At 49.1% G+C, this 24,093-nt stretch overlaps 1 protein-coding gene across 11 annotated transcripts in view; it reads left to right on the top strand.

Annotated features, from left to right (window-relative positions):
* The window catches only part of LOC111078815 (protein turtle), a 40,521-nt gene that overhangs the window by 5,617 nt on the left and 10,811 nt on the right, over nt 1–24,093 (top strand). For 4 of the 11 annotated variants that reach the window (XM_022373684.2, XM_022373749.2, XM_022373766.2 and 1 more), the window contains exons 2-9: nt 6,229–6,766; nt 10,318–10,439; nt 15,576–15,858; nt 16,861–17,102; nt 17,364–17,447; nt 19,452–19,722; nt 19,789–20,652; nt 21,121–21,204. In XM_022373684.2, coding sequence (XP_022229376.2) covers nt 6,301–6,766; nt 10,318–10,439; nt 15,576–15,858; nt 16,861–17,102; nt 17,364–17,447; nt 19,452–19,722; nt 19,789–20,652; nt 21,121–21,204 — 2,416 coding nt within the window. In that variant the 5' untranslated portion in view covers nt 6,229–6,300. Of the gene's footprint in view, nt 1–6,228; nt 6,767–10,317; nt 10,440–10,511; nt 10,521–15,575; nt 15,859–16,860; nt 17,103–17,363; nt 17,448–19,451; nt 19,723–19,788; nt 20,653–21,120; nt 21,205–24,093 lie in introns of all 11 variants that reach the window. The other 7 variants (XM_022373740.2, XM_022373708.2, XM_022373757.2 and 4 more) reach the window with 4 other exon arrangements.

Genomic DNA, 24,093 nt, shown 5'->3' with positions numbered 1-24,093 from the left:
GCGCTGCCATTACATTTATTTATTTTTCTTCATTCCGTTCTGTGTTCTGCCCTCTGCAGGATGTCTGCTGATAGCCTGCCGCCTCCCCTGACAGTGCGTCCGAAAAGTCAGTGGAAGTTAGAGCCGCTGCTGACTAAAGACTAAAGACCAGTCCCCCCTTTAGTTAGTGTGAGAGCTTTAGTTTGAACAAGTTTTAAAAAAGTTAAATGAGACACACAAACTTCACATAATGGTGAAGAGGCGAAGATGCAACTGGGAGAAAGGCCACCAAATGGGTGGAAAGTGCGTTGGGTGTGGCAGTAATGAGGGGGGCCCATAAGACCCGACAGATTCAAAGGAAAATTCTATGTTGCACGCATGTCTGCAGTTATTAGACCTCATCTTCAGTCGCCTGCAAATTGTGGTAAGAAAACTTTTCTGAAGCACTTTACGGGATTTATGTGAAAGAGACAGCGTCGAGCGTCGTCGTCGCTCCCGTGCCCAGCCCCCTCTTGACCAAGACTTTGCAGAAAAGTAAAGAAAATGAAAATGAATAAAGATACAGCGGCAAAAACGAAGACAAACCAAAAGATGGAAAAGTTTGCCTGGGACGGAGGGCGGAGGCTAAATTTTCACATCCGGCGTCCTTTTCTCTTCCCCTCTCCTTCACCCAACTTCACCGTTTCTTTGATATTTCACTCGTCTCGGGCCTCGCACTCCGACTGCATAAATAATAACACAAACTTTTATTATTAATTTTGCTTAATCGAAATGCCGCAATTAAGCATGAAGCATAAAACTTTTGCTCGTTTTCCTCTTTGTCCTGCCTTTGCTTTTGCTCTGACGCGCAACCGAACCCTTGACACAGGATCCCCCACGCAACCCAGCGGCTCTGCCGTTACTTTACTTTCGCAAATAATTCTGCAGTTTTACTCCTCCGGACGAGCCCAAAAGTGCGAGTGTACGAGCAAAATATTTTCTAAGAAAAACTTTCCGATGCTGCAGCGGCCACAAAAAAACAAAGAGAGCAAGAGCAAACTTTTCTGCAGTTTCGTTTCCGAAATATTATTAAGAATTTAATTGCTTCAAAGCGGCAAGTTTTTCCATGCTATGCCACGCCACGCCCGTGTGCAGCATCCAGCCTCCGCCTCCAGTCTCCAGCATAATTGCTTTAAATTGTAAAACGAATAAGTGAGAATCATTTGAAATAAGAAATTGCGGACGCAACGCATTGTGCCCCGTCATGACTCTGTTGCTGTCATTGTACTACCACCGGGGTGGGGGAGTGGTGCTCATCTGCTCATCGGCATGGCCTGGCCTGGCCAATACACAATGAATGACCAATAAATAACTCTGGCATAAAACGCTCACACATGGCCCGTCGTCAAGTGAAACAATCCATTATGGAACCGTTGGCCCCAACAAAGGCGAGATGCTGTGACTCTTTTCCCCTAGCTGCCCGGCTGCCCGCTCCCGTCTGACGGTAATGAATGAATGAGTGAATGAAAATTTGTTGCGTAATGGGGCAAGCCGATAAGAAAGTGAAAACTAAATGAGACAGAAGCACACAAATATATTGTAAAAAGCATAAACGTATCCCCTCGCCACGGTCGGACGGACGGGCGGAGGAGCACAAAGCAATGCTCGTCTCATTTCCTGCCCTGTCTCCAGCCCCCAGCCACCAGCCAACAGCCATAACCACAGCCCCTGCCCCTGCCCCTGTCCCAGTCCCAGTCGTTGAGTGAAATTACGATTTCAAAAGCCTAGTCGTCCGAGGGCCTGGCCAGCCATTAGGTTGTGGCCATTATGGCCCTGTTCTCGGGTCCCGTCTGGGCCCCATAGACTGGACAGGAACCCGCAAACATCCTGTTGATGTCAGCAAATTTTATTTATTTGTGGTTCGTGTTGTATTACAACATTTTAGAGCAATTAAAATTGTACAATGGCCGAATGCTCGGGTCCGATCCGATCCGGTCCGCTTTTGGCCGTTTTGCATTGCCCAAACACGAACCCAAACACAGCCGCAGTCCTCGGGTCTATTTGGCCGCATTTTTTAGATCATTTAACGCTAAAGTGCCTAATGATATATTGACTTTGCCGGCCAAAGCCTCTGCCGCTCCACCGCTTCTCCGCTTCACCGCTGAATGTTATGTTTCAAACTTTTACGTTACGTTCCCGCCTAATGGCCCAAAGTTTTTGGCGGTGCGGAGATAGCAGGGAGAGAGAGCAGGGAATGGAATGGACTCTATGTTCTCCTCTCCTCGTAATTGCCCGTTGCAAAGGTGGAGAACTCATTAGATTAAGTGATAGCATTCCGCTTTATGGCCATATCTTGCTGCCGAACATCATTGGAAATTAGTTGGCCCCAAAAGATGCTCGAAGGAGGAGCAGGAGGAGTGGGAGTAGGAGGCTGCGTTTTAAAATAATTGGAGAGGACTCTGGACTGGATCCGGGCCATATCTTGTCGAATGGGATAAGGGCTGTCAATGCAAAGCTGCCCCGGTCCATTGTTATGCAGTTGGCCTACATAGGACTCCCCTTCTGCTGCCCTGCTGCTGCCCTGCCGCTTCCCTTCTCCAATCCCTTCAGCTTCTTTGTAGGGGGCTGTTGGCATTGTTGCTGCTGTTGCAGCTTCGCTAACAAGCTTACTGCCAGATGGCTTACGGGCTCATTCCCCAAATGTTAGCCAGAGAGAGAAGAGTCACAGAACAGCCAGAGCGAGAGAGAATGGAAAGGGCGTTTCATTTCATTAAAGTTTCAAGGCGTACAGCGCGGCGTATGAGTGATACTAAAATGAAGAAGAAACAGCAGCAATCCCACGGATGCTTGGGAAATGGGACACATTTCTGTGGCACTCGACACTCGACGACCGACTCGTCGACCGACTCGACTCCTTCGCCGGGCCACATATGGACTTTTCTGCTGCCACAGCAGTAGTACAATGTGCAAAAGTTGTAAAATTTGTTAAGGACACACACACACATACATACATACATATGTACTCGAGAAGGACCTGTCGAAATGTCTTGGGGTGTGGCAGCGGCGACAAGTACGCTGGTCGAGTGGCTCTGAGGCAGCCACTCGCAGTTATTCGAGTGCAATGGGCTGTAGGAGCGAGTCCTTGCCAAGATTCGGGCATTCTGCTCTGGCCTGGCCTGGCTTGGCCTGGCCCGCAAGTTGTGGCGCACAACATGCTTAATTAGTTTCTGAATCCAGGCGGGAGGGAGCCCCGCCCCGGCCAGGCCAACCCAGCCCGTGCGTGGAAGGGGAAGGGGAGTAAGGGGAAAATAATTTGTGGCTTCCAGTTTCGGTTGGGGCAAATGGCGATGGGTTTTTGGCCAGAGAGGAGAGGGTTTTTAATTAAAACTGCCTGCTAGTTCCCTGCCCTTGCCCCTTGCCCCATGCTCCATGCCCTTTTCCGTATTAATGCAAATGAGCGCCAAGTAGCTGCCGCGTGGAAGATCATGCGGTGAATCCTGTGTGCCGTGTGTGAAGTCAACCAAAAAGCCTCCTCCTCTGCCACTCAGTCCGTGTGTCCATCAGCGGCGGCGGTGGCGGAAGCGGATGCCATAAAGTGCTGCCACCGCACCACCGGCAGACAGCAGACCCAAAAAATAAAATGGACGCTCATGTGGATCTGCAGAAGGACGAATGCCGAGTGCTGGACGGCTGGATGGATGTGTGGCACACACACACACACACACACACAGGCACACACACACTTTAATGACAACGACGTGGCCGACAATTCAGTTATGGGTCTCATGGCGCAGCCTCCCGCCACTCGCCCCATCCATATACTAAAACGGAGGCACAAAGGAGCAGGCAGGGGCAGGCAGCAGGCAGGGATGTCAGGCAAACCAATCAACTGATTTAGTGCACGGCATCCACATCTCGATGGGCATCTCTTTCGTCCTCGTCCTCGTACTCGTCGCTGTCCTCGCCCTGCTTTGCATTTGGCTGTTTGGTTGTGGGGGGGCCTACGTGTATCAGCAAATGCAATTCGTTTGCTGATTTGTCATTGTTTGCTGTCCCCCCATGTCCCCCCAGCAGCAGCCCCTATCGGTGTATCGGCGGATGTGGGAGGGAGGAGAGTACATTATGCGATGGTCGAGTCTCAACTTGAGCTGATTTACAAATGAAATCATACGCCATGGCGGGCATTTCGGTAATGAAAATTCAGCCATAAGGGAAATCATTTTTCCGGCTTTTGTTCTATTTTAGTTAGCTCTGTGTCTGTGCCTGTGCCTGTGCCGCTCCCCCTGTGCCCCCAGCATCCTTCCTGGCTTTGGACAGGACGAGCAGACACCGCCGCACACTTAATGCGATTTTTGCTGCTTGCTGCTTGCTGGTTGGTTGGTTGGTTCCCGCTCTGGCTGCTGCCATTCAGCGAGGATGGTGGGCTTTTAGTTTTGATGTGGCTCTCTGTGTGTGAGATACGAAAAGGGAGTCGAGAGTCGGGAGTCTATGGCTGGGGGGGCGCCTCCGTTGGGGGACTCGAGTACGCTCTATAAATAAATTTCGTTTTAATAAACTTGTCATAATGCCGCAGCGCAAAAAAAAGTTTTAATAACGCTCCACAAAACCTTGACGTTATTAAAATTTTACATGTCATGCCAAAAAGGATTAAATTCACGGGACGCACAAGGCACAAGGCAGTCACCAGTGGAGGAGGAGGAGGCATGCCCATGCCACACACGCACACAGTTTTTGCTGTGGCTGTTGCTGTTGCTGCTGTTGCTGCTGTCTTCTTTTGTTCTGCTCTGCTGTGTCTCTCCCCTGCAGGATGTATTAAGTTATGCATTAAAATGGCACTAATGACGTTTATACAGCTCTGTCAGCCACGGAAATGTAACTTTTCACCGCAGAAGCCACCTGTAGCTGTGCTCCGCTCTGCTGTACCTTTTTGTCTCAAGTTACTTAATTGCAGTGACAACACAACAGTGACAGAAAAGCCTTACCTCTGCTCCCTCTCCCCCTCTCACAATCTACCTCTGGTAATAAAAATCGTTAGAAAAATGCTTTGCTTGCAATTTAAAATACACGCACAGATCCTTGTCTGTCTGTCTGTCTGTGGGTTCCGTGGGTTCCGTGGGGGAGTTTCTCGCCTGCCCCGCTGCCCTTAGCATTTTCTCATTTTGTACAAATTAAGCGGATTCCGCTTAAAGCATTCCATTCCCGAATAATTTAATTAAAAACACATTTCTGGCTTTGTTCTCGTCTCGTTTTGCACCTTAATTCTCCAGCAGCCCATCCCCCTCCTGTGTGGCGTATACGGATACGTGCATACTTGCGGCCAAGTCATAAAACACGCTCACTGCGAGCGGCGGGGCTATGCCACAATTCAATTAACAATGCAACAGTACAGCACCTCCGATTCGTAGCTATCTATCCACCAGCTGAAAACCATATCCTATGACAATGGGTCTCTGTAGCTGTAGCTGTATCTGTATCTGGCTGTGTCTGTATCTGTGTCTGTGTCTGCATGCCCCATTCCATGGCACATAGACAGGCGACACGAGTTTTACATTAAAACCCAAAGTTTTATTGCCAAACAATGAGCGAAGGAAAAGTTTGTTCTATTTGTATAGGAAAGAGCCTTCGCTTCGTATCGTAAGTTTCTGGGGCTCACCCCCGCCCATCGCCCCAATCCCAATCTCCGCTAAGTGGTGGGTGTGGCACGTGGGGGGGCCCCTGTCGCCTTATCAGTTGTAGTTATACAACATATTAGCTGCTTAATTTTACGGACGTGTGTGTGTATGGGTGTGTGTATGTGTGTGTGTGTGTGTGTGTACGGGTCCAAGGATGGGTGTTGAAATGGAAAACTTTTGTTTATTAATTTGTAAGGACCGATGTTAAAGTTTTACCCGAGATTTCGGTCTTTTCCCTGTCGTCGTGCCATTAATCGTAGAATATTGCATTCTCTAAGGGAGCGAAGGGAGCGAAGGAAGCGAAGGGAGCGAAGGAAGCGAAGGAAGCGAAGGGTGTGTGGCAGTGTGTGATTTTAAGGGGTGGCTCCAGTGGCAAGCAAGATGGCCAATGTGTCTGTTGACACTTGACGCCTGACACTGACGGATGATGGATGGCTGACGACTGGGGGCAAGTGACAGCTTCATCAAGTGCAGCCAGGTGCAACTGCAAGGCGTTCGTTCGTCGTCCATTGATGGAAACATTTACCGCAATTCACTCGCAACTCTCTCTCACTCACTGCATCTCTCTCTCTCTCTCTCTCTCTCTCTTTCGTTACAGATGACGCCACTGCCACAAGTGAGAAGGAGGATACGTTAGTGGCGGCGCGGCATTGACTATGGGAACAGAGGCATGGGCGTGTGTGCGGACCTTGGGTCTCATCGATGGTGTCGGGCATTGAGCCACAGCCAGCCACATCCACCAAAGCAGCAGCAGCAGCAAAAATCCCCATCCCAGCTCCCAATCAGCAAGGGCTCCCCAGCAGCAGCAGCAGCAGCAGCAGCAGCAAACACAGCCACGATTCCAACTACCACAGCGCTGACGGCATCGCCAGCGAAAACGGCTGCATTCACAGTGAAAACAACGCGGAGAAGAGGACGAAGACGGGCTGACGGCGGAGGCGACGAGGACGAGGAAGTGGATGCCGCCATCTCCATCTCCAGCTCCAACTCCAGAGCTAGCGCCAGTGCCAGTGCCCGATCGAGCCCCATCTCAAGCTCAGGACCTGCCACCGGATCGATACAAGTTTTCATCAAATTTGTGCTGATTTCGTTGCTTACCCTTCTAGCGGAAAATGCACAAGCGCACAACATTCCAGGTAAGTGGGGAAGCCAAACCCCGAACCCCGAACCCCGCACCACGATCCTGCACCTGATTCCAATTCCCATTCGCGGCTTAATTAAATTTCTGGCGAAATCGCCCCCAAAAGCCTCGACTACTCGCGGCAAAAATTACATCAGAGAATTTGATAAACGTTTTTGTGTTTTTTTTTTTCTTTGCCGCCCTGAAAGTCCTCCAAAACTTTCCACTGCTTGGAGTGGGCGCAGGGAGAGGGCAGTGCTTTGAAGGAAATAACTTAACCCACGCTAGAGGGGGGAGAGAGGCAGAGAAGAGAGAGTCCACTCCAATCTAATGCCGTAGAGCTCGGTACTTTGGCGGCAGCATGTGTGTGGGGCGCAAGTCCGGTGGAGATTTTTATTCCGTGTTCGGGAAAATTTAATGGTGCACAATAAGCGGCTTACGTGCGGGCAAAGCAGATTACATTTGGCAATTAGTTGACAGTCGGCTGACGGATAGGCGGATAGACGCATATTGGGAGAGAGACAGAGAGAGAGCGAGAGGAGTGCCTCTCGATGGGCCGCATTTTGATTTGGTTTTGGAGTCAGATTCATGCAGAGTCATCGCAGCAGCTCCTACTCTGCCCCAAAGTGGCATATGAGTGCCTACGGTGCTCGGCCGACAGTTTCGCCCCTCGTTTTGTCCATCAAAAACGTCGAGAATGTCACGGGTTAGCTGCCCCACGAAAATAGAGTCCTGAGGAGGCGTTCTGGTGAATTCAATAAGCTAGGGCCATCCCCCCCCCCTCCGCAGGACATTAAAAGTTGCTACTTCCTTCGCTGCCGCTCAATGTACCGTGACGTTTCACGTTCTACGCTCCACGTTCTTCGAGTGAATTAATTCAATTTAATTTAGCCGAAAATTGGAAAAACCGCTTGAGATTCCTTGGCCTTCGGCGGCAATGGCCACGATGGCCACTTTGCTGCACGGTCGAAAGGTCAACGTCTACAGAAGAGGGTGGTTTCGAGGCGTGGCCAGGGGGCAGCGGCAAGGGCAGGGGCAGGGGCGTAGATAGAAAATTCCGAAATGAGTTCCTGGAAAACGACTCAACTTAACTTTAATCAATGAAAACAAAGTGCGGCGCTCTGTTGAATAACTCAGCCGCTGAGCGTTGAGCGCTGAACTAGAGGCTCGAGTGCTGGAGTGCTCGAATGAGAGGTGGAAGAGTGGAAATGTCTGCCTCTGTCGGTGTCTCTGTCTCTGCCTCTGTCGTTGCCTTTGGCTGAAGGACATTCTAAATGGAATAATGAAACCACTTTTGCATGTTAACGCCATCAAAAGGCGCGAGACAGAGACGACGAGCGGGCGCGGTCGCGGGGCCGGTCGTAGACTCCTCTGACTTCCTCCTGGCTTCCTGCTGCTACCCTCTAGACGAGTGCCGCCCGGGCGACATGTCTGCAACATTATCAAAGGGCAATAGACGCACAAGTGCGGCGACTATACGACTACGAGTATACGCTCCTCATTTCCATCATCATCATCATCGTTGCTGTTGCCGTTGCCGTTTCGGTGTTCTCGTCCTCCTCCTGTTGTTAATGTTAACGTTGATGTTGATGTCGTTAATGTTGTGTTTTGTTTCTTTCTTTTTTTTTTGGGAGGAAAAGCGGGACAGAACAGGGCGGGACAGGGCAGGCTGGGGAGGCTGTGGAGTGGCGATGCAAATAGTCTGCCAAAGCTGCTGGCCAAGTTACCATAAATTTATGCAAATGCCAAAGTCAACAAGCGTGCAGTGCATAAAACAAGGCAAGGCAAGGCAAGAGCAAGGGGCAGGGGCAGGAGCAGGGACAGATGAGATGGGGCACGAGATGAATGAGAGGGGGGGTCGGCCAGCTGAGTGAGTGAGTGAGCGACTGGTTAAGTGTCTAGTCAAGAGTGGCTAACAAAGACGTCATGTACCCAAGTCCTGACAGGCTCTGCTCTCTTTTCCTTTTTCTCGATTTTCCCATTTTCACACTGAAAGAAAATTATGCAAAATGCATTAAGATGATTTTTGCTGTTTCCATTCTGGTCTTTTCCGCCCCCCCAATCAGTTTTGAGCTGCCAGAGGAAGCTCTGGCACATCCACTTCCACATTTGATTTCGATTCAGATGCAGATTCAGACCCAGATCCACATCCAGATACGTCTGCCCTAGCGATGGCCCTGCTGGTGCAAAAATCAAAGCCACAATACAGGAAGGGTCTGAAGAGGGGGGGCAGGGCACATCCACTCGATTGCAATGGCAGCAGCTTCACATGTGCAGGTCAAAAGTTGTTTGTTAACAAGTTTAGAGTCATGCCCGAGCCAGGAGCCAGCAGCCAAAGCCAAAGCCAGAGCCAGAGCCAGAGGAGCATCTGCAGCCTTCGCCCGTCGTCCGTCTGGTGTCTTCCGTCTTCGAGAGGAGCCCGTGTCTGTAACAGGATATGCTCCCGTTATTGCATTGCTTCTTAGTTGTTGTCCTGCTGTTTCCGACAATTCATTTGCATTTCCGTTCTGCCATTCTGCTGCCGTTTGATCTGCTTGCCCAATTGCAAGCGAACATTTTCAACTTCATTTTGACCATGCCACACGCACTCATACTGTCCTCCTGTGCGGAGAGTGGGATGCGGCAGGGAGTTGGGCAGTTGGGGGGTGGGGGGTGAGTTGTTCATGCATAAATAATACCCCACACATTCGCACCTCGCCAGCACAACAAGCAGCCTAATCAGCGACTGTCAAGTGTCCGACGGACACTCCACCACACACCGACATACGAATGGACGGACGGACGGGCGGACGGGCGGACGGGCGGACGGACAAGTGACAAACGCTAATGAAATGTCACTGTTCGTTGAGAGTCGAGAGTTGGGAGAGTGTCAGAGGCAGAGGCAGAGGGACAGATATACAGACATACATACAGCCAGTTGAAAAGGTGTAGAGCAAGTTTTCGTCAATCAGAGTCGAGAGTCCGTGTCCGGCCCCGAGAGTTCCGCATCCGTATGTCCAATAACTTTTGTTCGAGTGGCCGACACTGCATTCCTGTGCATATTGCGGGTCCGCCACATCCACTGGCATTCGATTAGATAACTGATATTCCATGGCTATGCCGCTCCCTCTGGAAACTGGGGACTGGAGACTGGGAATGCGGCTACACATCAGTCATTGACCAGCACTTGACATGTGACCGACGTAGCCATCAACAAATCCATTTAAAAGTAACCCCCGGGGCATGTTAGTGCTCGTCCCATGCCGTCCCGTCCCGTCCCGGCCCGTCCCTATTTTTCCTGCCATCACATCACACGGAATGTCAGCAATGGAGAATGGAGAATGGGAAATCGTGCTGAATGTCACGTCTAAATAGAAAGCAATAACGACTCGTAGTAGTCGACTGCGATGCGGAGGCCATCGCATCGACTGCGGCTTTTTTTCTGAATTGGCCGTATTATGGGCGGATCACGTCGAGGGTCGGGACACCGTAGTGTCCCTGGGGAACCGGCATGGAATGCCACGATACTCGCAACAAGTAATGCAATATCCGTATCTCTATCGTTTTTTTTTTCTTTTCCAATTGCAGAAGATGCTGTGCACATCACGGCCATACTCGGCGAGGGCGTCATCTTCAACTGCCATGTGGAGTTCCCCAACGACCATCCGGTGCCATATGTCCTCCAGTGGGACAAGAAGGTGAGCGAAACGGTACGATATCACAGATAACATTTCTTCTCTAAACTCTCTTTTTTACATTACGTTGTTCTGATACGCAAAAAGCAAGAAAAAGTAAGAAACAGTCAGAAAAGACAGACCACCCCCCGTACCACGTACCACGTACCACGCACGCAAGAGGCGGTGACACAGTAAACCAACCAATTAAATGAATACTACTCTCTGCTACTACTACTACTCCTAATGAATACTCTACTATTCAGTGTGTTTTCTATAATACTACCAATACGTACAAGAAATTATACTCTACCATTATACTACTCGTACCCGTACTCGTACTCGTACCCGTACCCGTATGAGAGCATCCCCTTCTCGAATCAGCATCTGTATTTATTATTTCTTTAGTTCTCGATCTGTGTTTCCTTTCTGTTCTGTACTGGCATCCTTTCTGTTTCCTTTGCTAGCCATAAAGCTTCCACTCCATGCGGCTTACGGCTTACGGCTTACGGCCTTCGGTTTACAGTGCTGCAGACCAACAAAACAGAAATTTGTGATCCGATATACATATATTCGAATGCATACGCCAGTCCATAGTCCACACTGCTTGAGATTACTATCGTGTATTGGTCGTGTATGATATACGTATAAGTGTTTATGTGTTGCCCGATTGGTATTCGTATTTTGCATTTGGTTTCCGTTCCGTTCGGCTTTCCGTTTTCCGTTTACCGTTTACCCGTTTCGATTTTAGTTCAGTTTCCATCTGCCATCTGCCCGCCCCCTACAGACACACACACACACACACAACACACACACACCATATGTGTGGGTGTGATCCTTTTAGGCAGCAGGCTTTCTTTCAGCTTTGCAAGCGACCATTCTGCTTGGGATCGGAACTTTCATTCTTTAAGTTTACCCCACTTAACAGACACACACACACACCAACACACACACAACAAACACACACTCTCTGAACTCACACTCTGAAATGATTATTTTTGCGGCATTCGAATGAAAATTTTAATGAAATTATTTGTCAATTGAAGGGAATTGAACGGGCTTCACAGCACCCGGACCCCCCAAAGAGAGCGAAAGAGAAGAAACTCGATCAAAATATATATCAAAATATCAAACAGAAAATTCACAAACCACCAAAAACCGAAAATATCAACAACAAATTCCATTTGCAAATCAAAAAAACCCAAAAATCGTATCGAAATTCGTTCGCAAATCGTTCGACTCGAAACATATTGTACACACAGAAATTTGTAGCCTTAGCTTAGCGGCTCACTGCAACGCAAAACATAACGAAACAATTTTCCAGCATTTTTCGCATTTTCCGCTCTTGTTATTCTCCTCTCTCATCTATGCAAAAATCCAAAACAATTAGCCACAACTATTCATAGCTGAGCAAAATACTCGTCCACGTACTCGTACTCGTTCTCTCGTATTGAAAACGAATTAGTCACCAATTTTCAAGATTTTGTCCACTCGGAAACCATCACCTTTTGCACTCTTAACCCACCACACACCATGCCACACCACACCAAACCAACCACCAGGCAGGCGGCACTGTCGCAGTCTCAGTCTCAGTCGGAGAAATGCCTGACAGAGTTCTGTAGAAATATGCTAATGTTTGGGAAAGTTGAGCCGTAGATAAACAGACGGAAGATTTATTCCGAATTCCATGAGGATGAATGCGAAAACTTTTCAACTCTGCCGCTCTGCCACTCTGCCACTGGCCATCAGTACAATCAGTTAGTGACGGATTGATGGCAGGACTTTCCCAGCATCCCAATATATTTCGTACTCGTACTCTGACTGTGACTCTGACTATGACTCTGCCTTTGCCACTGCCAAACTTTGCCACCAATGCAAATTCCTGTAGGATAAGCAAATTGTATTCCAATCAAATAAGCAAACGAGGCAATCCAATCCTCGTAATAGTCCTCGAAATAGCCAGCACCAAAACACCACCCACAGCAATACACTCTGTCATGTCTCATACTTTTCATACTCTGATAAATTTTCATTTTCATTTGGAATTTTTGTATATACATATACTCGTATTGTGTAATTATTTGCATGCCTCTAGTACTTTATTTTATTTTATTTTATTTCTCGTTTCTCGCTGTCTCTGGGAGACATTGCAGCTGTATCTGCAGCCTGCAGTGTAAACTTTGATGAAGCCAACTAACGTGGGCAACCTCAAGCTCAAGCTCAACTTCAACTTTAACCTAAACCTCAACCTCAAACAGCTTACTTTCCATAATTTCAAGCACGCCTAAGCCTAGGAAACTAACTTTCTTTGGGGCTGGGACTGGGCCTGGGTCTAGTACTGGGACAGGGGCTTCTGCTGCTCTAGTTGCAGCGATTGTTGCTGCCGCTTGATAGCTAAGCTCAAGCCAAGCAAAAACTAAGAAAAACCGCAAGGATAATAAAGTGGAAATGCCGACGCTGTGGCCAGGATAAGAATGCGATGGGGATGGGCGTCAAAGTCACGCGGAGAATGCAGTGCAAAAGTTCTTTCTGTGTGTGTGTGTGTGTGTGGCAGATAACGTCTCCTGCCTTGCTGCTACTCTTGCGGCTGCGGCTGCTGCTGCCTTTTTTTGCCCAAGTTAAAAGTTTTACAAGCAATTTTAATGCCAAACAAAGTTATAAGTACTGCAAAAAAGTATGTTTATGTTTTGTCGCGATAAAAGTGCACACACGCGCACACATTCGCAATCGAATGGAATGGCATGGAATGGGAATGGATGGAATGGGGCAAATGGGAAAGCGAAGCAAAGGAAAACAGTAAATGGCCGAATTAAAGGGATTAACATGGCTTTAGCTTTTAATTTATGCGCTCGTATATCTCTCATTCTCTCGCTGTCCCTCTCGCTGTACCTTTTTTTCCCACATATAATTACATGCATTGCTGGACCATAAAAGCGGAGGAAATGGAAGAATTCCTGCCCCCGCTACCCACCTTCTCACAGACCCATTCTCTGTCCAGTGTGGCAATTCATTAAACGTTGCCTACTTTTCTGCGCTCTCTCTTTAAAGAGCGAAAATGGTCACAGAGGGAGAGAAAAGAGAAGCGGAGAAAAATGGGCCACAGAGAAGAGGCGTCAGAGTCTGGCGTTGCCTTAGTTGCAATCTAAATTAATTGCTACTGAATAAATTAAGCGGAAAAATGTTTGCCGAGCCAACTTATGACGCTTCTGCGAGTGCGAATATTAATTTTGGCCCCACGACCAGGGACCAGGACCTCGTTTGTTGCCTGTCTGTCTGTCTGTGTATCTGTGTGTCTGTGTGTATGTCCCTGTGCCAGTGCCTGTCCCTGAATGTGCCATGACAGGGTCCCTCTGCTCTGCCTCGGATGCCAAAGCAAATTATTTCATACGCCAGCCTAGGAAATTATTAAAACGTCTATAAGTTTTAATAAGCGAGAGGCGAGCCGAAGCGGAGCCTCCTATCTATCTTTGCCAGACGGCAGGCAGGAGCAGGCCCTGGCCCCCGTCTAATTACGGAAATAAATCGATTAACTCTCAGGCCTGGGGATAACATGGCGTATGAGCAATTTTCTTACCAATTATTTATGTATACGCAATTATCTCTCTGTATCCGTCACTCCCACGTGCCACTGCCACTGCCTCATATTTCAATAAAAGTGCAAGAGAGACAGGAAGAGAGTGAGAGAGAGAGAGAGAAAGAGATAGACAGTAAAGAATCCTTTTTTCTACCAAGTGTTAATGCTTGGCCGGGTTTTGGCCAACTTCTGGTCATGCGAAAGAATTCGAATCGAAAATGCATTCGGTTCAATGCATTCGTTTTTCCCCACTGCCTGCAAATGCCCCTTTTGGGCCCCTGTGGCATGTGGGATATGGCATGTGGCGCCAACGAATAAAATAAACAAAGGACATGCTGGAAGCCAGAGGCGAGTGCACAGGGGCGACCGGGGCGACCGGGGCGGATGCCTTTTTGAGGATTGGGGGCGAGTGCAGGTTAACCCCAATTTTTGCTCCTCGCCTCAAAATATTTTACATGCACATTTTTTTTATCTGCACAAGCTAGAATTTCAAATGTATCTCTCTTTTGGCCCCGTCGTTGTTTTAGTTGCTGCCACACACACAACAGATACACACAGATACAGATGATTTATTGTTGCCACCGTGTCCCTGGCACACACTGTGTGTGCCTCTGCCTTTGGGGGCTGTTGATGAGCATGCAAACTGCTGGCCTGGCGACGAGGCAAGGAAGCGTTTGGTTTGGTGTGCTGAGCGCAGAGACTGGGGAGAGTTCGTGTTGACAGTGAAAATGTGTGGCCATGTCTGTGTACAACGAACGAGTATCTGTGTGTGTGCGCGTGTGTGCGTGTGTGTGTGTAGTGGAATGTTTACCATGCGGCAGCGCAATTTCTCCACGTTAACGTGATGAGTTTTTGTTTTGACTGTTTGTAGATTTTACTTTTAGAAGCGTTTCTCCACAGCCACAGACAGAGACACAGACACAGACAGAGACAGAGAGAGCGGGCACCCAGTTATGTCATTGTAGCTGTATATGTATATGTAGCTGTGTGTCTGTGTGTTTATGTGTCGCAACTCAATTTATTTCTGACAGTTGTTTAGTTGTTTGTGTTGAGAGAAACTTGAATTTCCGATTAGCGTACGCAGGTTCTTCTATTTTCTTTTCTTTGCGTTTCGTTTTTGTAATTGCCTTACCACCTGCATGCCACATAGAATAGATATAGAATATATATATATATATGCATATAAATAACCCCATCCATAATGCATGCTCCACACAGTGTTAGAGCTATTCGCATCTGTTTTGTATTGTATTTACAATTTACCCGCTTCACAACTTCAGCCTCAATCTCATACTGAATCTGAATCCCTAACCTTAGGTTAAATAACAACAAAAAAAAACTGTCTGTTATCCCCATATCCCTATATCCCTGTATCCCGTGTGTCCTGTGTATACCGTAACATGTCCCAGTGTACGAGTGTATGTAAAAACTGTAATTCAGACTCCGTTTGTATCGTATGTACAGATGCCATATAGCACCATTCAAATGCATATGCATACCGTTACAGTCGAAGATCAAATCAAAACTGCCCCTGCGAGTCGCAACGAATCAGATGAAGACTAATGGCTCGTTCTCTCGTTATCACAATCCATAAACAGGGCTCCGATCTGCCCATATACATCTGGTATGAGAGCTATCCGGAGCATATCGAGGAGGGCTACAAGGGACGCGTGTCGCGCGTCTCGCAGGACTCGCCCTTCGGCAGCGCCTCGCTCAACCTCACCAACATCCGGGAGTCGGATCAGGGCTGGTACGAGTGCAAGGTCGTCTTCCTGAACCGCGATCCCAAGCAGCACAAGAACGGTACATGGTTCCACTTAGACGTACATGCACCGCCGCGCTTTAGTGTTACGCCCGAGGATATTATATACGTAAATTTAGGTGAGTAAATGCCACCCCAATCCCTCTGTATAAATCACATTCACTTTCCCCCGAGAAGTAGCTGAGCAGCAACTTCTCATATTTGGCCACTCTCCTATTTGGCCCGCTGTCAGCGTGCCACAGAATTAAGTGGAGTGTGCCGTGTGCCCACCCTCCTTTCGCCTATCCCTATCCCTTCTCCTTTTCTGTTCTTTTTGACTGTGTCAAATGGCCGGCAATTTGTTGCAGCGCCCGAATGAGTTTGTCACCTTGGAAATGCCATTCCATTCCCAAGAATGAACTACAGTCCCCAGTCCCCAGTCCCCGGTCGCCATGCGTCGTAAAAAGTGTGCCATGCCAGGCCATACTTTCGGGGCGTCCCCCAAGGAGTTATGTGCCGCCATTTGTCATCTTCTGAATGGGCAAGGTCCGCCCGTAAGAGAACGAAAATCGATAAGCTCTTTATGTTCGCAATCGCATCAAATCAAATTTCCGTCGCTTAATCAAAAGTTAAAATGTTTACAAGTCCAAGTGGCTGTCCCCCGCCCTGCCACGACCCAACCCAACAGAGCGAAAGCGAAACAAAAGACGTTGCCGGAAATGCGTCGAGAGAAAATGGCGTTGCAGCGCATAAATCAGACACACACACACACACACACACACACAAACAGCGGAGAGGCAGGAATAACAACGAGCCCAGTGAGGCGGCACAAAGTACTATGATGAGGATGAGGACGAACTGCAACAAAGAGCCTCGACTGGGTATCCCCATTGTCTGCTGCAAATGGTGGCGGTGCAGCAGCTATCACCGTTAGCCGAGCAGCAGAAACAAAGCCGTGTGGCACAGTTACCCGGAAGGAGGCAGGGTGGGGTGCATTCCCCTTATACCTTACCCCTACCCACATTTCGCATCAAATGAAACCAAAAAGCGTAACAATTGCCACCACTTACCTTATTAATTTCTCGTTTTCGTTCTCGTTCTCCGTTCTCTTTCTCTGTGTCTCCCACTCTCTCTGTATGCAGGTGATTCAATTATACTCAATTGCCAGGCTGATGGCACACCGACCCCGGAAATACTCTGGTACAAGGATGCCAATCCCGTCGACCCCTCGCCCACTGTGGGCATCTTCAACGACGGCACCGAGCTCCGGATCTCCACCATACGGCACGAGGACATCGGAGAGTACACTTGCATTGCACGCAACGGTGAGGGGCAAGTCTCCCATACGGCCCGTGTTATAATCGCGGGCGGCGCTGTAATCATGGTAAAAACCTAAATACAAATGAATTACTTTTGAGATACATAATCGAAATCGAAATCTGAATCGAAATTGAAATTGAAATTTAAATAAGCAAAAGAGGGGCCGGGTAGAGGGAGCCCTGGGCCCATTCAGTGGGGAATCCATTGGCCAAAAGTCTCGCTTTGGGGTTTGCTAATAGTTTCTATGTATATTCTCTCACACCCCACCCGCCCCATTTCCCACCCAATTCCCAACTCAAAACCCTTGATTTACCCGCGATAAAAGGATAAGGCCGCGCCCGACAAGCACGCACGCACCAAGTCCCCCCCAGCGTCCCCGAATGCCGTCAATGAGAGATTTGCTATAAGAGTAAGTGTTGAACTCAATTCTACTCGCATCTTCTGTTTGCATTCTGCATTCTGCATTCCGCATTCCGCATTCCGCATTCCGCATATACTGCATATAATCTGTTCAACGCTTTTCCATTAACCGTAGCCGAAGACCCAGACCCTCCATCTGCGGCAGTCCCCTGCTCTGTCCCAGCCCCAACTAAATTGAAAGCAAACTAATCACTCTAAAGGCTTTGGGGCTGCCACCAGTACCAGCAGAGGCTTCAGAAATCACCAGACCAAACCATGTCCAGGGCGTGAAGAGCCACCCCATCAGCAGCAGCAGCAGCAGCAGCAGCCGCAACCCGATTCAGTATTTGGTATTCTGATTCCAAGAGCCCAGAAAACGCGCGGAAACCAAAAACGCGGCTAAGCAAGAGCCCCAGCAAACGCGCAGGGGAAAAATTGCAACGAGCGTAAAAGTTTTTGTGTGCCTTCGTGGCACTAAAATGCAGTGGAGGGATGCTTCGTGCGCCACCGCACGTATCCTGCCCCGCATGCAACGTCTCCATTCCGTCTCTCCATTTACAGGCGAAACAAAAAGAGAGTCAGTGCAAAACAGTGCCCCAAACGGAACGGAATAGTGGGAGTGGAGCAGCAGGGGAGCGGAAGCTACTCGTAGTCGTACTGGTGCAGAGGAGGAACTACTCCGTATGCGCCAGGCATACACTTGACATGGTCATTCGCCTGGTCTGGTCTGGTCTGGCATTCCCATACCCTGCTACCTTTTCACCCACTCACACTCACTCTCTCTCTCTCTCTCTCTCTCTCGTGCATGTGCAAGTGTGGGGCATGTGTGGGGGGTTAGTCGTATGCAGAGCCATACCGTACTTTTGTGCGCGGGACGCTAATGCATTTGCATTTCGGGCTATGCACAGTGAGCCATAGCTATGCGGAGGCCACTCCCTCTCATATTCCTTGCTTCCTGCCTTCGCGTTGGCTTGAACTTTGACCTTTTGTGACCCAATAGGTGGGTGGGGGAGGGAGCTTAGAGGCAGACGAAAACTAAAACCAAGGCGAGGACGAGGACGAAGACGAGGACATATACATAGTACCTCGGAAGCAAACTTCAATTACTGCAATTGCCACATTTTGTGAGGCAATCTTCGCATAAATATTGCAATAACATTTATCTGTATCTGTGGCCACAAGCTCAGGACATCGCCAAGAGGCGATGGCTAAAGCACAGACACAAACGCACACATTTGACTGGGCTTTCAATTGAATTTACGAGGCTATTCCTCCGGTCCGCAGTCAACCCACATCATCCCCACATCACAGCAGCAGTCCTGCCATAACTAAAACTAATTCAAATGAAACATTCTGCAAGCAAATTGCCCAAAAGCAAAGGCAACAGCAAAAGCAACAGCAAAAGCAAATGTGCCCATTAAATAACCCAAACGACGAACAACAGGCAGGGAATGCACTCATGCAATTACCCAGAGCAAGAGCCACAGCCAGACCAGGGACGGGACGGGTACCAGGACATCACGGATCGAATGGCCGGGCGCAGAGAGGGAGCAGAGGGTTCCTAATGTTCGCTTTTGACATTTGACTGACAAGTTGTCAATGGCAGTCAGCGGAGCATTGGGAAGGGAAGAGCGGATCCCCATTTCATAGTTGTGACAGCAGAAATGTTATTTCTCATGAGTCGAGGCGAGTCGTCGGGGAGTGAGAGAGCGACTGCACACAAAGGATATCGATGACGGCGACAGCCAAAAATTAGCTGTCAAGCTCCATGCCACGTTCCAGGACTCGTTCAGCTCCGTTCCGTTATGTTCTGTTCTGTTAGAAGGGGATTTAGGGTTAAAGTTACGGCGCTCATCATTTGAATTAGTTAAACAAAACAGTCCACAAATACAGTCAACAGTCAACCGTCATAAGTTTGTACGCCCATGCCACCAGTGTGCAGATTTTTCTCAAGGGATTCTCTTTTTTCTCCATTTCTCTCTTTTGCCTGTCTCTCTCCGACTGCGACCGACAGGTGCCCCCAACCAACCAAACGAAGCTCGAGGGCGAAAAAGTGATATTCTCATGCGAGGCTAAGGCGATGCCCGGCAACGTGACCGTCCGCTGGTTCCGCGAGGGCTCGCCGGTGCGCGAGGTCGCCTCGCTGGAGACCCGTGTCACCATTCGCAAGGACGGATCCCTCATCATCAACCCCATCAAGCCGGACGACTCGGGCCAGTACCTGTGCGAGGTGACCAACGGCATCGGCGATCCGCAGAGTGCGTCCGCCTACCTCAGCGTCGAATGTGAGTCCAGGCCATTCCATTCCATGCTATTCCTCCTCGACTCAGTCATCCATTTGCCCTCCACAGATCCAGCCAAGGTCACGTTCACGCCCACGGTGCAGTATCTGCCCTTCCGGCTGGCAGGAGTCGTCCAGTGCTACATCAAGTCGAGTCCCCAGCTGCAGTATGTGACCTGGACAAAGGACAAGCGCCTGCTAGAGCCCTACCAGATGAAGGACATCGTGGTGATGGCCAACGGGTCGCTGCTCTTCACTCGCGTCAACGAGGAGCACCAGGGCCAGTACTCCTGCACGCCCTACAATGCCCAGGGCACGCACGGCGCCTCCGGCTTCATGGACGTGCTGGTCCGCAAGCCGCCGGCCTTCACTGTCGAGCCCGAGACGCTCTACCAGCGCAAGGTCGGCGACAGCGTCGAGATGCACTGTGACGCCGTCGAGGCGGAGGGCACCGAGCGGCCCACCATCAAGTGGCAGCGCCAGGAGGGCGAGCAGCTGGCCGACTCGCAGCGCAACCGCATCAAGATATCCGGCGGCAACATGACCATCGAGAACCTGCGGCGCGAGGACTTCGGCTACTACCAGTGCGTCGTCTCCAACGAGGTGGCCACGCTGATGGCCGTCACGCAGCTGGTGATCGAGGGCACCCAGCCGCATGCCCCCTACAACATCACCGGCAAGGCCACCGAGTCCTCCATCACGCTCCAGTGGCTGCCCGGCTACAGCGGGGGCTCCGAGTACAAGCAGGACTACACGATCTGGTTCCGCGAGGCGGGCGTCAACGACTGGCAGACCATCTCAGTGACGCCCTCGGGCAGCACCCAGGTGACTATCAATGGGCTGGCCTCCGGCACCACCTACGAGTTCCAGGTGGTGGGCCGCAACGTTCTCGGCGACGGGATGATGAGCAAAGTGATGACCGTGCGGACGCTGGGTGAGTTTTTCCATGTTCCTTCGATCCTCCTTTGCATTTAGTACTTTTTGCTTTGGCTATTTTCCTTTTGCTCCTTTTGGGTTCCTTTTGCTGCAGTCGTTCCAGCATCGTATGCACATTATTCTATCATGAAAACCTTTGCACCAGAGGAGACTCGATCCTTCGGGTCGGGGCCCTCTCTATTATGGATTGGCTCTAACATAACGCTCTTGTTTTTCTCTCGTTTTCTTCTCTTTTTCTCACGATCTCCATCGATCTCCAAACAAAAAAAAAAAACCAACCAACCAACCAAACCAAACCGCTACTCGATCTAAAACTATCTCATACTAATCATGCGCCGCAATCAAATGCAAAATGCAAATTCAATGCCAAAACTCTCAACATCGACTCTCACTCGCGCATTGAATTTCGAATTTTTCTTGCTGACGTTGGATGCCACCATTGAAAAATTCAAATTCAATTCAATAGAAGACGCTCCGGCAGCGCCACGTAATGTCAAGGCTGCAACACAACCGCCCGACTCATTCTTTCAGCTAATGCCAGACGAAGCTGGTAAGAGAATCAACAAACCAAAAAACCAAAAACCAAAAAACCAAAAAAACAACCAAAACCCAAAAACCAAAATCCTTAGTCAAGTAAATAAGAAACAAGACCAAAACCAAAACCAAAAACAAAAACAAAGGACCCCAACCACAATTACAGGGATTAAAACTATGAATGAACACAATGACGAATGCTTTCGATAAGGGAATGATTTGCTGATAATTAAATGTAAAACAATGCGCACCGCACAAGTGGCATTAATGTGTAGCGAAGTGTAGTGTAGTGCAGTGTAATTCCGTCTTTAATTTCAACAAAACTGAGATGAGTGAAGTGCGTAAATTTACGCGTTTATTTTTACATTACTGAGAAACAAGTACAAGAGACATGAGGCTTGGCCACAGACCCCCCCACAGACAAACCCCCCAAAAAATAGAATTCAATATTCATTCTGGCAGCAATTAAATATTCAAACCAATTATACAACGCACGAGATGGGTGATGGGGGGAACAGGGATAAGGGATATGGGGATAGGGGATGATCTGCCCTCAATCTGCTCAGTGGAGCCCTGCTGCATGGTTTTATTGGCTGCCAAAGCACGCCCCAAATTCGCGCCATTTCCCACGGGGCATAATTTCTGCCACATGTGCGAGTGGGGTGGTGTGGGCAGAGGCTTGTGCTGAGGAGGATGCGATGTCCGGGCTCTGCTCTGGCTGTGAATATTACATTTCATGCACACACACACACACGCAAGTATCTCTACTTGCTTCTATGTATGCGTGTGTTCGAGCAACGTTCGCAGCGTAATTAAAACAGTTTGTCCCACATTTAATTATTTAAATTAATTGAACTGTTTTTACAACTGTGGCCCCTGTGCCAGCGAGCGAGCCTTTCGTTGTCGTGTTTCGTGTCTTGCAGGTCGTGCGGTCGATATGACAACGCCCACGCCCACGCCCCCCATGCCACACGGTGCCACCCCATGAGGGTGGTGTAATTTAAACAACCATATTACCAAATGCCGAGGCACATTTAACAAGGATACCCAGCCCCTACCCCCTACCCCCTACCACTACCCACTCCTCTCGTCTCTGATCCTGCCGCCCATTGCGGGCGCTGTAGGTGCGGCAATTTGAATGCCTTTGTCGACGTTGCCGCGTGTTTTTCCAACCGCTTTGCGATAATAGTTAATTTTATACTCCCCCCTTCCCAACCCCCCGCTCGCTCACCCTTGGTCTGTAGTTTATACCCTACATCCAACCCCCCTAGTCGTCTCCTCTTGCTGTATATAAGAACAGACACACGCACACACACACACACACACACATACAAATAAATGTTTTCCCCCCATTTAGCGTATTTAATTTACTTGCATTAGTATCTCTGTGTGTATCTGTGTAGAATGTGTGTGTGTGTGTTTATGGGTATATCTGTATGTATGGGTGTGTGTGTAGCATATGTGTGTGTATCAGTGCGTATACGTGTTTTGGCGCACGCGTATGTTCAAAAAATAAGGAAAACAGCAGCAGAAGCAGCACCAGCACCAGCAGAAGCAACAAAATAACAACAACAGAAATACGCCAAAAAAAAAAAAAAGAAACAAAAAGAAACAAAAAAAAACAACGAACAACGAACGAGCAGTGTAGAAACTCTGGCGGTGGCAACTCTGGCGGCAAATGTGCGCTGTGTTGTGTAATGCAACCCTGGATTTCGTGTACGTGTGTACCTTTTTTTGGCGCTTGTAACGAAACACCTTCAGAAAACAACCATCATCCGCAAACGCAACGCCCGCCCATTCAGATTCAGCCACCCACCACTCTACTACTCTACACCCCACCCCCACTCCAGCCCCGCCTCATTCTCATTCTCAGCCACCCCACACACACACACACACACACACAACTAGCAGCAGCAGCAGCAGAAATTGTATTTCTTTTGGCTTTTATTTTCGTTTTTTTGTGCTTTATTTTCTTATAATATTTTTTCTCTTTTTTTTGTTTTTTTTTTTTTGTTTAAATCGTGCATAAAACATCAACGGTAAACCATTTGCCACCACCCCAATGCCAACGCCACACCCACCCCCACAAACCCTCCTTCCACACGGAAGGACGTGCGTGCACGTGTATGTCTGTGTGTGTCCGTGCCGCATTTGTTTATGTCAAGCAATTTTCATACGCCATGTAGACCCTGACGCTGGCACGATGGCATGTGGCACGGAGCACGAGGCACCGAGCGACAGCAGTATTCGGTGCGTGCTGCTGCTGTTCCTGCTACCGCTACTGCTACTGCTGGTAGCGCTTGTTGTTTTATCCTTGCGCCGCAGCGCTTAAAAATTAATAACAACAATGCGAGGCAGAAGCAAGCAACAGCAGCAGCAGCAGCAGCGCGCTACTTGAACAGTTGCAAATTTCTGCCACTGACATTCGACAAAATAAAGCAAGTGGAGCAGCCATTGCTGCTCGACTAGGGGATACCCAGCAGCGATATGCAGCACTCTGCACTCTGCTCTGATTGCGGACTAGACATACCCCGCCTAAGGAGCATGGAGCATGCAGCAAATGCATGTCAAGGCTGATTACGCTCGACAAACACAGACATACAGACACTCTGGCACTCTGGCAAACAAACTCTGACTGACACACGCACACACGTAGCCACATATGTACGTATGGTATGTACGGTGAGCATTTATGAATATTCAATGCATTTCACTGTCATAATTGCAGCCGAGCCACGAAAAGCAGCAGCAGCAGCAGCAGCTCGGTCTGTGCCTCCTTCTTGGAGGTCGACCTCTGGTCTCGGTCTTTGATTTGCATTCCATCAAGGTAAACCAATCGACTGACGGATCTTGAGTGATTGCATTCCCTCAAGATGGTGTGGCCTGACCTTTGGAATTTCCGCCC

The sequence above is a fragment of the Drosophila obscura genome, unplaced genomic scaffold (assembly GCF_018151105.1).
Source record: "Drosophila obscura isolate BZ-5 IFL unplaced genomic scaffold, ASM1815110v1 contig_36, whole genome shotgun sequence".
Taxonomy (NCBI): domain Eukaryota; kingdom Metazoa; phylum Arthropoda; class Insecta; order Diptera; family Drosophilidae; genus Drosophila; species Drosophila obscura.
Note: the sequence above shows the minus strand (reverse complement) of the source record. Positions and strands in the feature narration are given on the sequence as shown.